General features: G+C 47.8%; 1 protein-coding gene across 4 annotated transcripts in view; it reads right to left on the bottom strand.

Moving 5' to 3' along the window:
• Window positions 1-1,903: 1,903 nt before the first annotated feature.
• Window positions 1,904-22,120, bottom strand: part of FOXN3 (forkhead box N3) — a 214,324-nt gene continuing 194,107 nt past the window's right edge. For all 4 annotated transcript variants that reach the window (XM_088462515.1, XM_088462516.1, XM_088462514.1 and 1 more), the window contains 2 exons: window positions 19,849-19,957; window positions 1,904-2,442 (listed from right to left, as the gene is read on the bottom strand). In XM_088462515.1, coding sequence (XP_088318641.1) covers window positions 1,905-2,442; window positions 19,849-19,957 — 647 coding nt within the window. In that variant the 3' untranslated portion in view covers window position 1,904. The remainder of the gene's footprint in view (window positions 2,443-19,848; window positions 19,958-22,120) is intronic.

Here is a 22,120-nt window from a genome sequence, read left to right as displayed (position 1 = left end):
TGGGCAGCTGAAAAAACAAAAACAAAAAAACATCCTCTCTTGAGACTATAGCGTCCTCCGGAGCTGGAGAAGCCCCTTTAAGTTAAATATACAGGTAAATACAATCCTCTGTGTACGTCCTCAGACTGAAGAGTTTTATAGAAAAATATATATATATTTTTTAATTTCACTCTAATTGTTTAGCACATGGAGCTCATCAGCGCGGTCCGTAGCAATTCATCAAACACTGAAATAGGGGGAAAAATATAATAATCTGGGGGTCACAGACAATACAAAAATGGAAGCGGGCATTATAGTCAGACAGGGGAATGGGATCGCACTGAACGCAAACATAATTAACGCTATAAAATGTTCGATTCCAAGCACCGCACACCCACATAGCCAGGCCGACTCTAGACAATGTGCCACGGACGTCACCCCGATCAGATGGGGCAGGCGCCCCCGTAACACCCCAGCAGACAGTCACTACTCAGTTTGCCAACAAATTATTGCCTTGTATTATTCCATGTAGACAGAAAGGAGAAAAAGACATTATATATAAACAGAGAAGCACAGTAGGGGCGTGGGGGCTGAATGTGCAGACAAGGCAGTTTAAGTTCAACCATCCAAGCCCTACCAGAGAATGACAATTGTAATTATTATTATATTGCAGAGAAAGTTCCCCAACAGTCAAATGTTTGTCCCTGAAGAAGGCTAGACCTTAAAAACCTGCTTCCACAAAGAAAAAATTAAATAAAAATAAATTTGAAATTAAAAAAAAAAAAAAAAAAAAGGGGGAAATGAAGTCCGTGGCCCTTGGCCTAAAAATTAGAGGTGTTGCCTTTTTCTCTATTTTCTATATTTATATGAAAATAATTCATGCGTCATGCTAAATACATTATTTACCTTACAAGAACTGCTGTTTTGTCTTTGATTAAAAATAAAAAAAAACAATAATAATAAAATAAAAAAATAAGCCCCAAAAACCTTATTTGTATAAGAGCCCATGCACCACCGTGTAAATCCCCCCAGTGCCTGTGCGGAGACCGGCCTTGCTTCATCCAGGTAATAATATGCTTCTGAACAGTGTAATACTTGAGGCAGTTCCTGCGGCGCTTGTACTGTAGCGTTTTCTCTTTATCCTTCCTGCAAATTATGCAGGAGGGTGGAATCCTTGCCTTGCTGGCAGTTAAAGGACACATCCATTTATTCCAATCTGGCAGTTAAAAGACAGAAGTAGTTTTGTTACGCTGTGCCGCGGTTGACACAGATCATTTGCCTCAATCCGTTATCTGTGGGGTGGTCCTGGACCTGTTTGCTGACCACTTGCTTAATTTCCAGAATACAAAATGTAAGGATTGTACAGGAAACCCCATGGCAACAGCATCTTATCCCGCTGCGCTCCATTCCATTAGCATGGTAGAGGTGAAGTTGTTGTAGGGTGTATACTGTGTGATGTTTAGCACAGTGAATTCAGTGCTTGACTTCTACAGCAAGTGGCAATACTCCGTTACTGTATCTCTTGTCTGTGTACAGTTAAAACAAAGGCTGTAATTTATTTTCTGTTTTGAATCTGGGCCCGTCCCCCTACCCTTTAGTGTAGGACTGTGCCATTGTCACCGACATCTAACAACCCGTCTGGGTGCTTGGGGAGTGCGACTGATTTTGGCTTCTGAATTATTTTTCCTTCGGTAAATGAAAAGCATTTGCAAGTTGGCTGAGTTCTATGGCTTCAATATCCTTTAAAAAATAAAACACTTTAAGGGTCCCCCCCCATCCCCCAAAAAATAGAAAAAAAAATTAAAAAAATGAAAATAAAAAAAAGGGAGAAAAGAAAATTGTTGATATTGCCACAAAATCATTAGAATTCACCTGACGTGCGTAAAGAAACTGTTTCAAAAGTTCAAAGAATTTAATTATTTCCTCTAATTTTTAGCAGTTTCTTTGTCCTTCTGCCCCTTAGCCGTCCGATTGGTGATGTTATTCAAACAAGACCGGATCCCCGCCAAGTGCAAGAGTGACCCGGCCGCCTCTTTCATCTCCTCGTCATCGCTTTCAGGCGGCTTTTCTGTGCGTCTCTTTTTCAGCGGCAGGGCGTCGCTGGGGATCCGTCGCACCTTCAGCAAGTGCTGTTTTTTCTTGTGCTGCGAGGAATAACCGCTGTCGCCCAGGGAATCCCTGGCGTCTTTCTTGGCCAGTTTCTTGTCATCCTCCTCCGTCTCGCTATAACTTTCGTGGCTCTGGAAGCTGATGTCGCTGCCGTCCCGGCAGACTTTGGCTGCAAACTCAAAATGGTCATCGGCAGAGGAGGAGGAGACCGAGTCACTGGTGGGGGACGAGCTCCGTTTATTAGTGGATTTGGCGCTGCTGTAATTGTGGTCCTCTTTGGGGTCGCTGCTGACTACTGGAGAACCGCAGGCTGGCTCGCTCTCCGTCCTCATTCGGCAGCTCGCTATCCCATTCCTGCAAAGGCAAGACAAGGATAAAGGTTAGGAGGAGAGCGCAGAACATACACAACTTTCTCAGACTACACACTGTCTGCAAACCTTGTACTAAGTATACAAATGGCCCTTAGACCGCACAGCTCTCTGCCCTTTGTGACGTCACTTCTACATAGGATTTGTTACCCATAAACAAACATAGCTGGGACAAACCAGTGGCTTCCAGTATAGGAGAGAGATTATACCCTGTTCCCACATCGGATGTTTAATGTTGCTCTATAACCGGACCCTCTGGGAACTAAATAAGAACAAATAAGCCACGCACCCCACCAGGCTACACACGCCACGCACCCCACCAGGCTGCACACGCCACGCACCCCACCAGGCTGCACACGCCACGCACCCCACCAGGCTGCACACGCCACGCACCCCACCAGGCTGTGTAAGACAGACACACACAGGGGCCGATGCACGCACAGACACACAGAGGCAGAGGAGCAGCATGTACACACACAGGCAGAGGAGCAGCATGTACACACACAAACACACAGGCAGAGGAGCAGCATGTACACACACAAACACACACACAGAGGAGCAGCATGTACACACACACACACACACACACACAGAGGAGCAGCATGTACACACACACACACACACACACAGAGGAGCAGCATGTACACACAGACACACACAGAGGAGCAGCATGTACACACACAGAATAGCAGCATGTACATACACACACACACAGAGGAGCAGCATGTACACACACACACACAGAGGAGCAGCATGTACACACACACACACAGAGGAGCAGCATGTACACACACACAGAGGAGCAGCATGTACACACACACACAGAGGAGCAGCATGTACACACACAGAGGAGCAGCATGTACACACACACACACAGAGGAGCAGCATGTACACACACACACAGAGGAGCAGCATGTACACACACACACAGAGGAGCAGCATGTACACACACACACAGAGGAGCAGCATGTACACACACACACACACAGAGGAGCAGCATGTACACACACACACACAGAGGAGCAGCATGTACACACACACACAGAGGAGCAGCATGTACACACACACACACACAGAGGAGCAGCATGTACACACACAGAGGAGCAGCATGTACACACACAGAGGAGCAGCATGTACACACACAGAGGAGCAGCATGTACACACACACACACAGAGGAGCAGCATGTACACACACACACACAGAGGAGCAGCATGTACACACACACAGAGGAGCAGCATGTACACACACACACAGACACACACAGAGGAGCAGCATGTACACACACACACAGACACACACACAGAGGAGCAGCATGTACACACACACACACACACAGAGGAGCAGCATGTACACACACACACACACACAGAGGAGCAGCATGTACACACACACACACAGAGGAGCAGCATGTACACACACACAGAGGAGCAGCATGTACACACACACACACAGAGGAGCAGCATGTACACACACACACACAGAGGAGCAGCATGTACACACACACACAGAGGAGGAGCATGTACACACACACGCAGAGGAGGAGCATGTACACACACAGGCAGAGGAGGAGCATGTACACACACAGGCAGAGGAGGAGCATGTACACACACAGGCAGAGGAGCAGCATGTACACACACAGGCAGAGGAGCAGCATGTACACACACAGGCAGAGGAGCAGCATGTACACACACAGGCAGAGGAGCAGCATGTACACACACAGGCAGAGGAGCAGCATGTACACACACAGGCAGAGGAGCAGCATGTACACACACAGGCAGAGGAGCAGCATGTACACACACAGGCAGAGGAGCAGCATGTACACACACAGGCAGAGGAGCAGCATGTACACACACAGGCAGAGGAGCAGCATGTACACACACAGGCAGAGGAGCAGCATGTACACACACAGGCAGAGGAGCAGCATGTACACACACAGGCAGAGGAGCAGCATGTACACACACAGGCAGAGGAGCAGCATGTACACACACAGGCAGAGGAGCAGCATGTACACACACAGGCAGAGGAGCAGCATGTACACACACACACACAGAGGAGCAGCATGTACACACACACACACAGAGGAGCAGCATGTACACACACACACACACACACACACACACACACACACAGAGGAGCAGCATGTACACACACACACACAGAGGAGCAGCATGTACACACACACACACACAGAGGAGCAGCATGTACACACACACACACAGAGGAGCAGCATGTACACACACACACACACAGAGGAGCAGCATGTACACACACACACAGAGGAGCAGCATGTACACACACACACACACACACACACACACACACACAGAGGAGCAGCATGTACACACACACACAGAGGAGCAGCATGTACACACACACACAGAGGAGCAGCATGTACACACACACAGAGGAGCAGCATGTACACACACACACACACAGGAGCAGCATGTACACACACACACACAGGAGCAGCATGTACACACACACACAGAGGAGCAGCATGTACACACACACACAGAGGAGCAGCATGTACACACACACAGAGGAGCAGCATGTACACACACACAGAATAGCAGCATGTACACACACACACACACAGAGGAGCAGCATGTACACACACACAGAGGAGCAGCATGTACACAAACACAGAGGAGCAGCATGTACACACACACAGAATAGCAGCATGTACACACACACACACACAGAATAGCAGCATGTACACACACACACACACACACACACACACACAGAGGAGCAGCATGTACACACACACACACACACAGAGGAGCAGCATGTACACACACACACACACACAGAGGAGCAGCATGTACACACACACACACACACACACACACACAGAGGAGCAGCATGTACACACACAGGCAGAGGAGCAGCATGTACACACACAGGCAGAGGAGCAGCATGTACACACACAGGCAGAGGAGCAGCATGTACACACACAGGCAGAGGAGCAGCATGTACACACACAGGCAGAGGAGCAGCATGTACACACACAGGCAGAGGAGCAGCATGTACACACACAGGCAGAGGAGCAGCATGTACACACACAGGCAGAGGAGCAGCATGTACACACACAGGCAGAGGAGCAGCATGTACACACACAGGCAGAGGAGCAGCATGTACACACACAGGCAGAGGAGCAGCATGTACACACACAGGCAGAGGAGCAGCATGTACACACACGCAGAGGAGCAGCATGTACACACACACACAGAGGAGCAGCATGTACACACACACACACACACACAGAGGAGCAGCATGTACAGACAGAGGAGCAGCATGTACACACACAGAGGAGCAGCATGTACACACAGAGGAGCAACATGTACACACACAGAGGAGCAGCATGTACACACACAGAGGAGCAGCATGTACACACACAGAGGAGCAGCATGTACACACACAGAGGAGCAGCATGTACACACACAGAGGAGCAGCATGTACACACACACAGGAGCAGCATGTACACACACAGAGGAGCAGCATGTACACACAGACAGAGGAGCAGCATGTACACACACACAGACAGAGGAGCAACATGTACACACACACACACACACAGGAGCAGCATGTACACACACACAGGAGCAGCATGTACACACACAGAGGAGCAGCATGTACACACAGACAGAGGAGCAGCATGTACACACAGACAGAGGAGCAGCATGTACACACAGACAGAGGAGCAGCATGTACACACAGACAGAGGAGCAGCATGTACACACACAGACAGAGGAGCAACATGTACACACACACACACACACACACAGAGGAGCAGCATGTACACACAGACAGAGGAGCAGCATGTACACACACAGACAGAGGAGCAACATGTACACACACACACACACAGGAGCAGCATGTACACACAGACAGAGGAGCAGCATGCACACACACAGGCAGAGGAGCAGCATGTACACACACAGGCAGAGGAGCAGCATGCACACACACAGGCAGAGGAGCAGCATGTACACACAGACAGAGGAGCAACATGTACACACACACAGACAAAGGAGCACGCGGGGGTCAGCCTAATCACGCATTGTATCATCCGCTAAAATTAGTTTTCACTGTGCACAAATTTATTATCAGAGTCTATTACACAGAATAATATCCCAGCAGCAGCCATCGGCCGGAGTTATAAATATTCCATACGCTACTATTTATTTTGTAGCCACCAGGCAGATTCTCAGTTTTCAAATATAATTTATTAAACCAGAAGAATTGAAAAAAAAAAAAAAATGTTCATAGTACTGTAGACTGGGAGCGATGGGCAGAACCGGGGATGTGCCGGGTAACTCGGCTGCCTGAGGCGGTGACGGCGATGGCGCCTTCTCATCCCTTATACATTCAGCTGTGACACAAATATGATTATTCTCACTGAGGAAATGGCGCCCGCCAAGAGTTTGACACAATTTAACAGGAGATTATAACAACTGGAAAAAGTATTGAAAATAGAATTTTTGTCCAGTATACTGTTTGGGCCAAAGTAATAGGACAAGTAATAAGGAATGGCAGCATTACGTTACGTTACATTATACTGACCATATCCACGTAGCTGGGAGAGAGAGTAGAGAATAATCGTATCCTAATCATCCGCCTCTAGCACTGCGACACTGAGGCCTATATGTATGGATTCAGCTAGATGTAGGAAATCTGCAGATCTCAACCACTAGGAATAAATCTATATGTGCGCAAATCGTACACAGCCTGTGACTTGTCAGCTGGTGTAGAACTACAAGCACCAGCACACCCGGCCAGCCAGAAGCAGTGCAGTGTATATCTGCCCTGTGTTATATTATAACTATATCTGTAATCGGTAATCTATATAAATAATTCATTCTGCATAATCCACCGAGATTTACTGATTAGACTGAAAAGGTCCTCCTCTCTCTCCAGGTGTTTTACAACAAAGATCTTTTTATTTGTATTTTATTTGCAATTATGCAGCAAACTTGACTCTCATCATCATCTCCTCCCAATTTACACATCTAATTCGTCACGCTGCAACATTGCTGGACCACAACAATATGGCCGCAGCAATCACATAACTCACCAACTACCTTACACCCATTACTTGTAACATCTCTCCCTCACCCATAGCATGAAACCAAATTATTATGCAATTAATCTACACTGTAGGATCCGTTCACAAACCAATTGCAGGAAAGAAGTCATTCTGCGCATTTATACAGCTGCCATATGGATTGTGGGATCACCAGTAACATTGTAGCAGTGTCTGATGGGCACAAACTATAGAATACTTGCATACGTTTACTATGGAGTAATATGAATATAGATTCTCCTAGTAAACTATATATATTACAGTCGACAGGAACGTTCTCCTTTTGTGGGCAAACCAGCAGAGAAAGTGTCTGCGGGTGTAGGAAAAGAAATGAGGGTTATATTTTATATCGAATGTTCTCAATCTTATCCCGGAAGCAGGATCTTGGTCACTGAAGGTGGTCAGGGGAGTTTGTGTGTGAGGTTTGAGCAAAGATATAAATATATTAAAGTTGTTTGGCTTCAGGAGACAGAGCTGAGAGCGCGGAATATAATCATGGGAGATTTTAAGGTTATAATCATGGGAGATTTTAATCTACCCGATATAAACTGGGAGGTGTCTGTGGCAAGTTCCACTAGAAGTAGGGACATCCTGAATTCATTGCCGGGAGCCTCCCTCCAGCAATTGGTGAGGGAGCCCACTCAGAAAGACGCAATATTAGTCTTAATACTTACAAATGGAGACAGAATATCTGATGTAAAAGTGGGTGAAAACCTGGGATCCAGTGATCACCAAGCAGTATGGTTCAGAATAAAGACAGATACTGGCTCACCCCATACAACAAAGGTGTTAGATTTTAGGAAGGCTGATTTTGCCAGGATGTGTAAGTGAATCTTTGGCAGAGTGGAGGAACATGAAAGGAGTGCAGGGGAGGTGGGAAAATGTAAAAAGTGCAATATTAAAGGCAACAGACCTTTGTATCAAAAGGGTTAGGAAAACCACAAGGAACAGGAAGCCAGTGTGGTTTGGGAAAGAGGTAGCGAGTATTGTGAATGCAAAAAAGATGGCCTTTAGGAAATACAAGCAGACGCAAAGTAATGAGGACACAGAGGAGTATCTTGTAACAGAAGGAGGATGAGAAAGTAATCAGATGGGCAAAGGCAAAAGCTGAGGAGAAAATGGCATAGTCAGTGGGTAAAGGAGGCAAAACTTTTTTCAAAATATATAAGCGAAAGGAGAAAAACAAAAGGTGGAATAAATAGACTAAAGACAGAAAGAGGGAGTCTTGTAGAGGGAGACAATGTAATAGCTGATCATCTTAATAATTATTTTTGTTCAGTATTCACTACTGAGAGAGAGGGAAAGGGGCCACAGGTAAGTTACAGGTGTGATCAGAAACATGAGGTAGGAACAAGCACATTTACAGAGGAGAAGATCCTAACAGAACTCTCAAAACTGAAAGTGGATCAATCAATGGGGCCAGATGGGAAACATCCAAGGATACTAAACGAGCTTAAAGGGGTGCTGGCAACACCATTAACAGAATTACTCAACCAGTCACTAGCTACTGGAGTAATTCCAGAGGACTGGAAAAGAGCAAACATTGTCCCACTGCACAAAAGTGGAAGCAAGGAAGAGGCAAGCAGCTACTGACCAGTGACTACCGACCAGTGACTACCGACCAGTGACCTGACATCAGTAGTAGGGAAATTGATGGAAACACTGTTAAAAGAAAGTCATGGATTATCTCAAATCCAACAATTTGCAGGATCCCAAACCGCATGGATTTACTGGGGGGAGATCATGTCAAACACATCTTATTGACTTATTTGACTGGGTGACTAAGGAAATAGATAAAGGGGGGCCATGACTGGGTGACTATGGAAATAGATATAGGGGGGGCCATGACTGGGTGACTATGGAAATAGATAAAGGGGGGGCCATGACTGGGTGACTATGGAAATAGATATAGTGGGGGCCATGACTGGGTGACTAAGGAAATAGATAAAGGGGGGGCCATGACTGGATGACTAAGGAAATAGATAAAGGGGGGGGCATGACTGGATGACGAAGGAAATAGATAAAGGGGGGGGCATGACTGGATGACTAAGGAAATAGATAAAGGGGGGGGCCATGACTGGGTGACTAAGGAAATAGATATGGGGGGGCCATGACTGGGTGACTAAGGAAATAGATAAAGGGGGGGCCATGACTGGATGACTAAGGAAATAGATAAAGGGGGGGCATGACTGGGTGACTAAGGAAATAGATAAAGGGGGGCATGACTGGGTGACTAAGGAAATAGATAAAGGGGGGGCATGACTGGGTGACTAAGGAAATAGAATTAGGGGGGGTATTGACTGGGTGACTAAGGAAATAGATAAAGGGGGGGCCATAGATATAGCTTATCTAGACTTTAGTAAGGCTTCTGACACTGTTCCACGTCGCAGACTGATAAATAAACTGGAAAGCATGGAATTGGATACATAGATAGTTAAATGGATAAGATCATGGCTGCAGGATAGGAAACAGAGAGTTGTAGTAACGCAGTGCAGTCTCAGGAGGGAAATGTTACCAGTGGAGAACCTCAGGGATCTGTACTGGGACCAGTGCTTTTTAATATCTTTATTTACGACACTGCAAATGGTATTGAAGGGAAACTATGCCTTTCTGCAGATGACACAAGATATGCAACAGGGTAGACACACCAGGAGGGGTAATACAAATGATTGATGATCTAGGTAGACTAGAGGAATGGTCAGAATGTGGCAACTACAGTTTAATGCCAAAAAATGCAAGATCATGCACTTGGGTCTCAAAAATCCAAAGGCTAAATATAGTATTAATGGCACTATACTGGAAAGTACTGAGGAGGAAAGGGATCTAGGAGTCACTATTTCAGGTGACATAAAGGCTAAATATAGTATTAATGGCACTATACTGGAAAGTACTGAAGAGGAAAGGGATCTAGGAGTCACTATTTCAGGTGACAAAGGCAAGCAAACATTGTAACAAAGCAATGAGGAAGGCAAGTCAGATACTTGGTGCATAGGGAGAGGAATCAGTAGTAGAAAGAAGTGATAATACCACTGTATAGGTCATTGGTACGTCCTCATCTCCAATACTGTGTTTAGTTCTGGAGGCCATATCTCCAGAAGGTTATTATTACATTAGAGACTGTACAATGAAGGGCAACTAAAAATGGGATTTTGGTACCTACCGGTAAATCCTTTTCTCGGATTCCACAGGGGACACTGGAGTTGCTTACGCTGGGGGTATAGAGGCGTGGATAACTGGAGCCGGCACTTTAAATAATCTAGAAGTGTGAAGCTCCTCCCCCTCTATGCCCCATCAGCCCTCAGTTTAGAAAATGAATACAGAGAGGAGATGGAGAACAAGCAGAGTAAAAGGGAGAGAAGAACACAATAAAAACATACAACATACGAAACAAACCGAACAGGCAAGCAGAGAGCGCTGAGGTGGGCGTCCAGTGTCCCCTGTGGAATCACAGAAAAGGATTTACCGGTAGGTACCAAAATCCCATTTTCTCTTCCATCCACTAGGGGACACTGGAGGTCGCTTACGCTGGGGACGTCCCTAAGTTCTCCCCACGGGCGGGAGCGCTCTGCGGAACCTGTAGAACAAGGCAGCCAAAACGTGATGCCGAAGCAGCAAACTTGTCAAATCTGTAAAATTCTACAAATGTGTGAACAGAAGACCAAGTGGCCGCACGACAAGTGTGACGTGGAGGCACCCCTACCGGTCCCCCATGACGCACCCACCGAACGTGTGGAATGAGCCGAAGTGGACGAAGGAGGCCGATGGTCAGCACTAACATAAGCCTGATGAATAGTCAGCGTGATCTAACCTGCCAATGTCTGCTTAGACGCTGGCCAACCCCTCCAAACAGCATCATAGAGGACAAAAAGCGACTGACTACGGAGGGACGTTGTCCTGGCAACATAGATGCGGAGAGCTCTAACCACAACCAAGGTAGAATAATCACCCGAGTCCCCCACCAATGACGGAACCACCATAGGCTGGTTGAAATGGAAAGCTGACACAACCTTGGGAAGGAAGGCGGCTACCGTCCGAAGTTCCGTCCTATCAGCATGAAACACAAGGTGAGGTGGCTTATAGGACAGAGCACCCAATTCCGAAACTCTACAAGCCGAAGCTAGAGCCACAAGGATGACCGTCTTCCAAGACAAACACTTAAGATCAACCTCTTCCAAAAGGTTCGAACATGGCCGACTGAAGGAACAGAAGCACTAAGGTCAAGTCCCAAGGAGCTACTGAAGGTACTAAAGGAGGCTGCACATGCAAGACTCCTGAAGAAACGTCTGCACCTCAGGAAGGAGGGCCAATTTGCGTTGAAAGAAAATGGAAAGGGCAGAGACCTGCCCCTTTCAAAGTTCCAAGACGAAGGCCAGAATCCAATCCCTATCTGGAGGAGAAAAAAACAAACAAAAAACCAGAAACCGGAACAAACGAAAAATCCTAGACGGAAGACCCCAACGGGAACACCACGATATATAAGAACGCCAGATATGATGATAATGCGCAGCCGAAAACTGGCTTCCTAGCGCGCAGCATGGAGGGAATAACCGAGTCTGGAATACCTCTACATCTGAAGATATCGGTTTCAAGAGCCACCCCATTAAACGCAGCTGCGTTAAGTTGGGGTGGACGAAAGTACCTTGCTGTAGAAGATCCGGCCGCAGAGTAAGGGGCCATGGGTCGTCTACCAATAGGGACCGAAGGTCAGAGAACTAACTTTTCCGAGGATAGTTTGGAGCCACTAGAAAAACAGAGGCCGACTTGTGTTTTATTCTTTTAAGACGACGAGGCATGTATACTGGGAGCTGATGATTCAATTGGGACGCCATGAGGTCCACTTGAGGAAACTCCCATCGACGAATAAACGCGTTGAACACGTCTGGATTAAGCTTCCATTGCTCGAGATTAATGTCCTAGCAATTTAGATAATCTGCTTCCCAGTTGTCCATACCCGAGATGAATACCGCTGACAGGATTACCAATTTATTTTCGGCCCACCGGAGAATCTGAGTTACTTCTCGCATGGCCATGCGACTTCAAGACCTACCTGTCGGTAGATGTAAGCGACGGCCATTGCATTGTCAGACTGAACTCTCTCCGGACGAGACTTTAGAAGCTCTGTTGCTTCTATCAGAGCTTATAAATTGCTCTGAGTTCCAACACATTTATGGGCCACTTCTGTTCCAGTGGGGACCATCAACCTTGAACAAGATAATCGAGGACTACTGCTCCCCATCCCTGAAAGCTGGCATCCGTTGTTACGATGATCCAGCCCCACACTTCGAATCTTCGGCCCGCTAAAAGATTGTTAGATAGCGTCCACCAGAGGAGAGCCACTCTGGTAACCGGGTTCAGACGGATCTGTTGATGTCGAAGCAGATGAGATCCTGAGCCTTGTGAAAGGAGGTCCAGTTGAAATATTCAGGAGTGGAAATGTCCGAACTGTAGTGCCTCGAAATCAGCTACCATTTTGTCCAAGAGACGCAGACAAAAAAGTAGGGAAACCTTCCTTGGTCTGAGGACCAACTGAACTAACAACCGGAAATCCCGGGCTTTGTCTATCGGAAGGAAAAACCCCTGTGTCGTATCCAAGATCATGCCCAGAAACAGGAGTTTCTGGGTTGGAATGAGATGTGATTTCTTGAAATTGATTATCCAACCGTGTTGGATTAAAGTGTGATATGACAGTAAGGCATGGTCTGAGAGCAGGGTTACCGATGTAGCCTTGAGTAATAGGTCGTCCAAATAAGGGATTATGTTCACCCCCATTGACCAAAGGAGAGCAATCATGACTGACATGAGTCTTGGGAAGATGCGGGGAGCCGAGGATAACCCGAACAGCAATGCTCAAAATCGGTAGAGATCCTGCAGTATTGTAAACAGCAGGAAGGCTTGATGCGGTTCCCAAATGGGAACATGCAGATAGGCATCCTTCATATCCAGGGATAATAGGAACTCCCCTGGTTCCAAGCTCGCAATGACGGACTGCAGAGAATCCCTTTTGAAACAATACATCTTCAGATATAGGTTTAAAGACCAGAGGTTTAAGATGGGCCTGACCGAACCCTCTGGTTCGGGCACTACAAACAGGTTTGAGTAAACCCCCATACCTCATTGATGCTCCGAAACCAGAACTAGCACAATTACTATTAGAGACTGGATAGCCTCCTGTAGAACCCTGGCCTTGTCTGCAGGTATTGGCAGACTCAGTGTAGAGCCGAGGTGGAGGGGGGACTTCGAAGTCTATACGGTAGCCCAGGGAAATTGGTCTGCAAATCCATGGTACTGAAGAGATTTGGTTCCAAACTTGTTAACATTTTTGCAAGCGGGCTCCCACCGCAGGGGACCCCAGGTGGGACGGAAGACTGTCATGCCACCTATTCTTCAGCAGGTTTAGGCTCCTGTCGACGTGCAACAGTGTGCGGTCGACCTCTACCTCTGCCGCCTCTTGCTTGCGTGGGAGCACCTCTAGCTCTACCACAAAAGTAATGTGGCGCAGGAAAGTAATGAAACGAAGGTCCAGTGTAAGATCTTCTGGGAGCCGAAGCAGTAGATGGGAGGAAAGAAGACTTACCTCCCCGTGGCTTGGGATATCCATTCGTCCAATTCCAGGCCAAAAAGCATGTCACCAGTGAATGGTGAACCCTCCCCCGCACGCTTGGATTATGCGTCCGCTTGCCAAGCACGCAACCAGAGGGCTCTGCAGCCCGATTAGTAGACGCAGAAATACTGATAATCAATATCCTTAGAAGCTTCTCCCAGGTAAACTGCAGTCTCACGGATGTGTTCTGCTAGTAGGTAATTCCCAGAGCAGAATTACGTCCAAGTCCAATGTAATCAACTGGTCAGCCCAACAAACCACAGCTTTGTTAACCCGGGCGGTAACAAGGGTGGGTCTAAGTTGAGCTCCCGCTGCAGTATAGATAGATCTTAGTGTTGTCTCCAACTTACGATTTTAGTACAGTAGCTCCCGGTACCGGAAATGCTGTTTTCTTAGAGACGGGAGATAAACGAATCTACAGGAGGAGGTGTTTCTCACTTTTCCAACATGGATGATGGAAAAAGATAGCTAGACTGAAGCCGACCTGGAATTTGGAACTGCCTATCCATCCAGACCGCTGAAAGCTCTGTTGAAGGTGTTTGCCCATGAAATAATTTGCACTCCTGGGAAGCAGGACTTATATCCTCAGGTAGATTGAGGATATTTCTGACTGCCAAAATTAGAGATTCCACCCTGTGAGAGGCGGACTCTCTTCAGGAGTACCGTCCTGTAAATGGTGTGAAGTGGGGGGTGCAGACACCGCTGTACCCATAACCTGTACCAGGGTGTCTAGAGACTTTGCCTAAGCTAACTCTGACGTTAAGTCCGTCATAACTCCTACCATGTCAGCGGCCCATGGAGGAGCAGGTGAGTTGGTAATAGCCATAGATGGATCCATTGTTATACAAGCATCACATAAAGTGGACCCAGTGGCATGTTGTTACACTTAGAACAGACAACCAGCGTTTAAGAAGACCTTTGTTCTGCTTGACATTGATACACACAGTCACTCAGAGGGACACAGTATAAACAGAAGTTAATCAGAACTGAACAGAGCTGAGACCGAACTGAGACAGAACTGAAAACAGAAGGCTGGTCTGGGACACAGGAGGAGGAGATACACCCCACTCCCTTCACACAGATTTTACTCCCTGCACTTACACCCCAGAGTTACTCACAGCCTTCTGTACCAGGGATGTAGCCATATGGATGTGCAGGAGTCCAGCCTTCTGTAGCCTAGCAGCTGCACTCTGCCTTCAGGAGGGAGAGAATGCAGGCATGAAGTACAGACATTGGCAGGCACGCTGTTTTTAACAGCCCTGTGCCTTAGCAGTGGAGAGAGACCGCGCTGTGTAGGCTCCGCCCCCTTTTTTATCAAGGCTGCCGTCCAAAATGGAGGAGCTATGCGCGCTCCCCCGTCCCTCTGCAGCCCTTAGCGGCGAGCAAGTACTGAGGACAGTGTGTGCCCCCGCCAGAAGCAGCAATACACACTGGGCGGTCGGCGGGAGTCAGAGCGGGGGAATGCGCAGCCATACCGACTGCTTCCTCGGAGGCTCTCACAGCTGCAGCACACACACTCTTCTCAGTGCTGTGAAACCGCTGGGCAGCGGCGGGGGTGGGAGCCAGGGGATGCGCAGCTGGTTACTCACTGCGTGTCCCCTTAGAAGTCTCTCTGCAGCAGTCTTCAGCACTTTCTTTTTTCTGTTAGAAATGTGCTGTGGCGGTAAGGAGCTGTCAGTGCTTTTGTAATAAGCACCGTGCACTCATTCCTGTTCTATTAAGAACAGGGCGCCAGGTACCCGGATCCCACCTTTAGAGAGGTGGCGAAAGGTACCTAATATAGTGTAAAATATGCATAAAAATAATAAAACCTAAATAAAAAACAAAGTAATGCTGGATCACAGCAGATTGTGACCAGCTCCATGAGGCACATTTTCTAAACTGAGGGCTGATGGGGCATAGAGGGGGAGGAGCTTCACACTTCTAATTTATTTAAAGTGCCGGCTCCAGTTATCCACGCCTCTATACCCCAGCGTAAGCACCTCCAGTGTCCCCTAGTGGATGAAAGAGAAATGGTGCAAAGTCTACACCACAAAACGTACCAGGAAAGACTAAATGATCTTAATATGTATAGTTTGGAGCAGAGCAGGAAAAGGGGGGACATGATAGAAACGTTCAAATATATAAAAGGGATATAACAAGGTAAAGGAAGGAGACATTCTTAATAGAAAGAGAAGTATTAGAACAAGAGGACATGTTCTGACACTGGGGGGTGGTAGGTTCAGGGGAAATGTGAGGAAAAATGACATCACAGAAAGGGTAGTGGGGATAAGTGGAATAGCCTCCCATCAGAGGTGGTAGAGGCTAAGACAGTAGAGCAATTTAAACATACATGGGATAGACATAAGGACATCCTTCAGAGGAAGTAAGGATCAATAAGGGCTGAGGTAATAATATGTTTAAAGATGGGCCAAGTGGTTCTTATCTGCCGTCAAATTCTATGTTTCTATGGAAGTATACTGTGTTTGGCAATGCCCAGAGTGTTACGGCGGAATTGCAGAATATTTGATGTCATGAAACGTAGGAGACTCGTCAATGATGATCTACATGGCTGGAGAGGCTCTGAGGGCAGCAAGTGGCCTGTGTGTGCCACGGCTGATGACGTTACAGGTACAGTATGTGAAGTCACGTGCACTGGGGAAATAGGTTACACCTCAGGAAACTTGAGACCTGCAAATATTGGGGGGCTTTGCAGAGTCAGATGACCCAGTAGTGGGATGAGAGAAGGTAACGTGTTAGGAAACAGAAGTCGTGGCCATCATGCAGAGTGGAAGAGAGAAGAGGCTGAGAGAAATGTGGGCAGTCAGTCAGGGCCCTGGCATAACATAATATTATAGCAGGGAGATCAGAGGATAAGCACCAGGCTAAGAGAGTTACAAGGAATTGCTGGGGAGATCCATCATAGTCACACACAGAGCAGGGGTATCCGGTCATTAGGTCTACATTGTCTAGAAGATAGACCATGTTTAGATAGACAGGCAATAGATAGACAGGGTCTGAATGTCGACACAGTAAAGGTCAACTGGTAACAAGGTCGACAGGGACTGAAGGTCGACATACACCTTAGGTCAACTTAACAAGGTCGATAGGCATGAAGGTCGACGGACTGAAGGTCAACAGGGACTGAAGGTCGACACTAAAAGTCGACTGGTAACAAGGTCGACGGGACAGAAGGGCGACACACTAAACGTCGACTGGTAGCAAGGTCGACAGTTATGAATGTTGACATGGTCATTAGGTCGACACTCATATAGTCAACATGCAAATTGTCGACACATGGTTTGTTTTGTTTTTTAGCCCTAATCTTTACCCTAACCTTCCCTCCTGGTGCCTAACCCTAGGCCGTCGGGGTACGAGCCTAGCCGTCGGGGTACGAGCCTAACCCTGACCGTCGGGGTACGAGCCTAACCCTGACCGTCGGGGTACGAGCCTAACCCTGACCGTCGGGGGTACGAGCCTAACCCTGACCGTCGGGGGTACGAGCCTAACCCTGACCGTCGGGGGTACGAGCCTAACCCTGACCGTCGGGGGTATGAGCCTAACCCTGACCGTCGGGGGTACGAGCCTAACCCTGACCGTCGGGGGTACGAGCCTAACCCTGACCGTCGGGGTACGAGCCTAACCCTGACCGTCGGGGTACGAGCCTAACCCTGACCGTCGGGGTACGAGCCTAACCCTGACCGTCGGGGTACGAGCCTAACCCTGACCGTCGGGGTACGAGCCTAACCCTGACCGTCGGGGTACGAGCCTAACCCTGACCGTCGGGGTACGAGCCTAACCCTGACCGTCGGGGTACGAGCCTAACCCTGACCGTCGGGGTACGAGCCTAACCCTGACCGTCGGGGTACGAGCCTAACCCTGACCGTCGGGGTACGAGCCTAACCCTGACCGTCGGGGTACGAGCCTAACCCTGACCGTCGGGGTACGAGCCTAACCCTGACCGTCGGGGTACGAGCCTAACCCTGACCGTCGGGGTACGAGCCTAACCCTGACCGTCGGGGTACGAGCCTAACCCTGACCGTCGGGGTACGAGCCTAACCCTGACCGTCGGGGTAAGTGCCTAACCCTGACCGTCGGGGTAAGTGCCTAACCCTGACCGTCGGGGTAAGTGCCTAACCCTAACCGTCGGGGTAAGTGCCTAACCCTAACCGTCGGGTTACGTGCCTAACCTTAAAAAAAAAAAATGCCGACCATTTGACTATATGTGTGTCGACCTGCCTGTCGACCTTGTTACTAGTCGACCCGTCAGAGTAAGTGCCTAACACTAAGCGTCGGAGTGAGTGCCTAACCCTGACACTAACCCTACAAAAAAAAATAAAGTGTCGCCCATTTGACTATATGAGTGTCGGCCTACTGCGTGTCCACCTTCATGGCTGTCTACCTTGTTACTAGTCGACCCGTCGTAGTAAGTGCCTAACCCTAAAAAAAATAAAAATAAATGTGTCAACCATTTGAGTATGAGTTTCGACCTAGTGCATGTCAACCTTCATACCTGTCGACCTTGTTACCAGTCGACCTTTAGTGTGTCGACCTTCAGTCCCTGTCTATCTTCCATTGTCTACCCAAACATGGTCAATCTAGACAATGTAGACCTAATGAACCACAACCCAGAGAAGGTGCTACAAATCGGGATATTGACGACTTCAAAAGATGCAAATGAAGGAACAGGTGAGAGACCTTTGAATGTGCAGCATGGGGACAGCAGGAGTCCTGCCCTGCTCCCAGGCCTGGGGGTCCTGATGATTCGGAGACCAAGTGAAGAGGCTGCAGGAGGGGCAGTGTCTGATTGTGGAAGCCATGTTTCTCTTATTGCCAGAAGGTTGAGGTTGTCAGAGATGGAGGCCAGGTTGTTATAGGTAACGCCTGCATCCAATAAGGCACATATAAAATACCCAGGAAGTGACAGGAGATATTTCTATGGTTTGCTGGATTTCCATAGTCTACACAACAAGGGGGAATTCATTAGCCGCTAGGTTTAATTACCTGTGCCACACGGCCAAATGCTTTTCAATTAAATAGCATTACCCCCACACGGCACATCAGGGGTTAATGCGCGGAAACCCAGTGATTCCATGTAAAGTGCGGAATTAATAGGTCTTTTCCTGCACCCCCCAACCTCCCGCGGTTACCTTTTCTCTTGGACTCCTGAAGCCTCTGGGAAATGACGAGCAGGGGGGGTAACCCTGCTAATTGAATTGCCGGACGCGAATGGGGTTCCCCCCCCCTAGGAATAAGGCAAATGAGGATGGGGTATGCCTGGATTTTATGTTTCAGCTTATGCAAGGTAGAGAGACAGAAGAGAGGATTGTGAAATGTAAGATGATGTAATGGTGTGCCGACACTGCAGATAAGTGATGAATGCTGGACAGAAGCGATTAGATTCATGTAGCCGCATTTCTGCCAGGATGGAAATGAGCCCCATCTACAGAGCACGAGAGGTGACGGGCGGAAGAGCGGAACTGATGTGACCTGGATGTCACCCACCTTCTCGCTCCCCAGGACGGAACCCAGCAGGGTACTAAATACCCTGAATCACCACAGCAATAATCAGCGCTCTGGCAGCAATAGGGCAGGGACCATTTTATTTAGGGACATCATAGCTTACCCCCCACTTTCTGCATAACCACGGAGGTATCTATAGTGTATCAGTGCTTCTCAGGGTGACCGAGGGGTGCACACAGGATATCATCATCAGCTGGACACCTACCTTACAGCGGCAGCCATGCTTCCAATAGGATTGATTGGTAGAGGTCTGACGCCCTGGAAGATGCCTCTGCTGAGCACGCGGGCTCCATTCTGTATCACTCCAGGAGGAACTGTGTCAGAAATGAGAGAGAACATTAAAGCAACAACGCACAGTAACAGCATAAGTGCTACACGCACCTACAATATCGCACAGTGACAGCATAAGTGCCACACACACCTACACCTACAATATCGCACAGTAACAGCATAAGTGCCACACACACCTACAATATATCGCACAGTAACAGCATAAGTGCCACACACACCTACACCTACAATATCGCACAGTAACAGCATAAGTGCCACACACACCTACAATATCGCACAGTAACAGCATAAGTGCCACACACACCTACAATATATCGCACAGTAACAGCATAAGTGCCACACACACCTACACCTACAATATCGCACAGTAACAGCATAAGTGCCACACACACCTACAATATCGCACAGTAACAGCATAAGTGCCACACACACCTACAATATCGCACAGTAACAGCATAAGTGCCACACACACACCTACAACATTGACAGCATAAGTGCTACACACACCTACAACATTGCACAGTATCAGTGCTACACACACCTACAACATCGCACAGTAACAGTATCAGTGCTACACACACCTACATCGCACAGTATCAGTGCTACACACACATTGCACAGTATAAGTGCTACACACACATTGCACAGTAACAGCATAAGTGCTACACACACATTGCACAGTAACAGCATAAGTGCTACACACACATTGCACAGTAACAGCATAAGTGCTACACACACATTGCACAGTAACAGCATAAGTGCTACACACACATTGCACAGTAACAGTATCAGTGCTACACACACATTGCACAGTAACAGTATCAGTGCCACACGCAAAGTATCAGTGTCACGCACACAATTGCACAGTATTAGTGTCACGCACACAATCGCACAGTATCAGTGTCACACACACAATCGCACAGTATCAGTGTCACACACACAATCGCACAGTATCAGTGTCACACACACAATCGCACAGTATCAGTGTCACACACACAATCGCACAGTATCAGTGTCACACACACAATCGCACAGTATCAGTGTCACACACACAATCGCACAGTATCAGTGTCACACACACAATCGCACAGTATCAGTGTCACACACACAATCGCACAGTATCAGTGTCACACACAATCGCACAGTATCAGTGTCACACACAATCGCACAGTATCAGTGTCACACACAATCGCACAGTATCAGTGTCACACACAATCGCACAGTATCAGTGTCACACACAATCGCACAGTATCAGTGTCACACACAATCGCACAGTATCAGTGTCACACACACAATCGCACAGTATCAGTGTCACACACACAATCGCACAGTATCAGTGTCACACACACAATCGCACAGTATCAGTGTCAAACACAATCACACAGTATCAGTGTCACACACACGCACAGTATCAGTGTCACACACATAATCGCACAGTATCAGTGTCACAAACACAATCACACAGTATCAGTGTCACACACACGCACAGTATCCGTGTCTCACACACGCACAGTATCACGCACAGTATCAGTGTCACACACACGCACAGTGTCACACACAGAGTATCACAAACACGCACAGTATCAGTCACACACGCACAGTATCAGTCACACACCTGCACAGTATCACACACACACACACCCCGCACAGTAACAGTATCAGTGTCACACACACACACAATCCGCACAGTAACAGTATCGGCCTGTGTGCGGCCTGCTGACCTCAGACCCCAGAAGTCGCCATGTGACGTCTATTAATATTCTCTGCATCAGCCTGTGCGAGAGACGACTGTACCCGTAGGAAGAGGCAGGAACGGATACTCCCACAGTAACCTATGCAACGGTCAACACGTACTTTACACTTAGCGGCCAGGGTGACACCAAAGGTCGTTCGTAGGAGCCTGAGAGATATAGGACTAGCCGGAACATTAGCGCTATTAGGCTGCGTAGTGCAGCAATGCTCCGTACAGAGCAGGCGATTCGGAGACCCATTAATAACAGCATACCATGTCCCCTACAACCATTATATTGTTACCGATTGCTAACAACGTGTGATCGCTGCAGTCAGCATATTCACGTACGCACAATTCCATCAGTCACATAACAGCTGCTGCGTCAGAGCGATGAACAAGCTTAGCTTTACGTACGTTACTATCTGTAAGTACATAACTTACTCAGCTGGTGTGC

Source organism: Taudactylus pleione, unplaced genomic scaffold, assembly GCF_031769625.1.
Source record: "Taudactylus pleione unplaced genomic scaffold, aTauple2 ptg001254l, whole genome shotgun sequence".
Taxonomy (NCBI): domain Eukaryota; kingdom Metazoa; phylum Chordata; class Amphibia; order Anura; family Myobatrachidae; genus Taudactylus; species Taudactylus pleione.
Note: the sequence above shows the minus strand (reverse complement) of the source record. Positions and strands in the feature narration are given on the sequence as shown.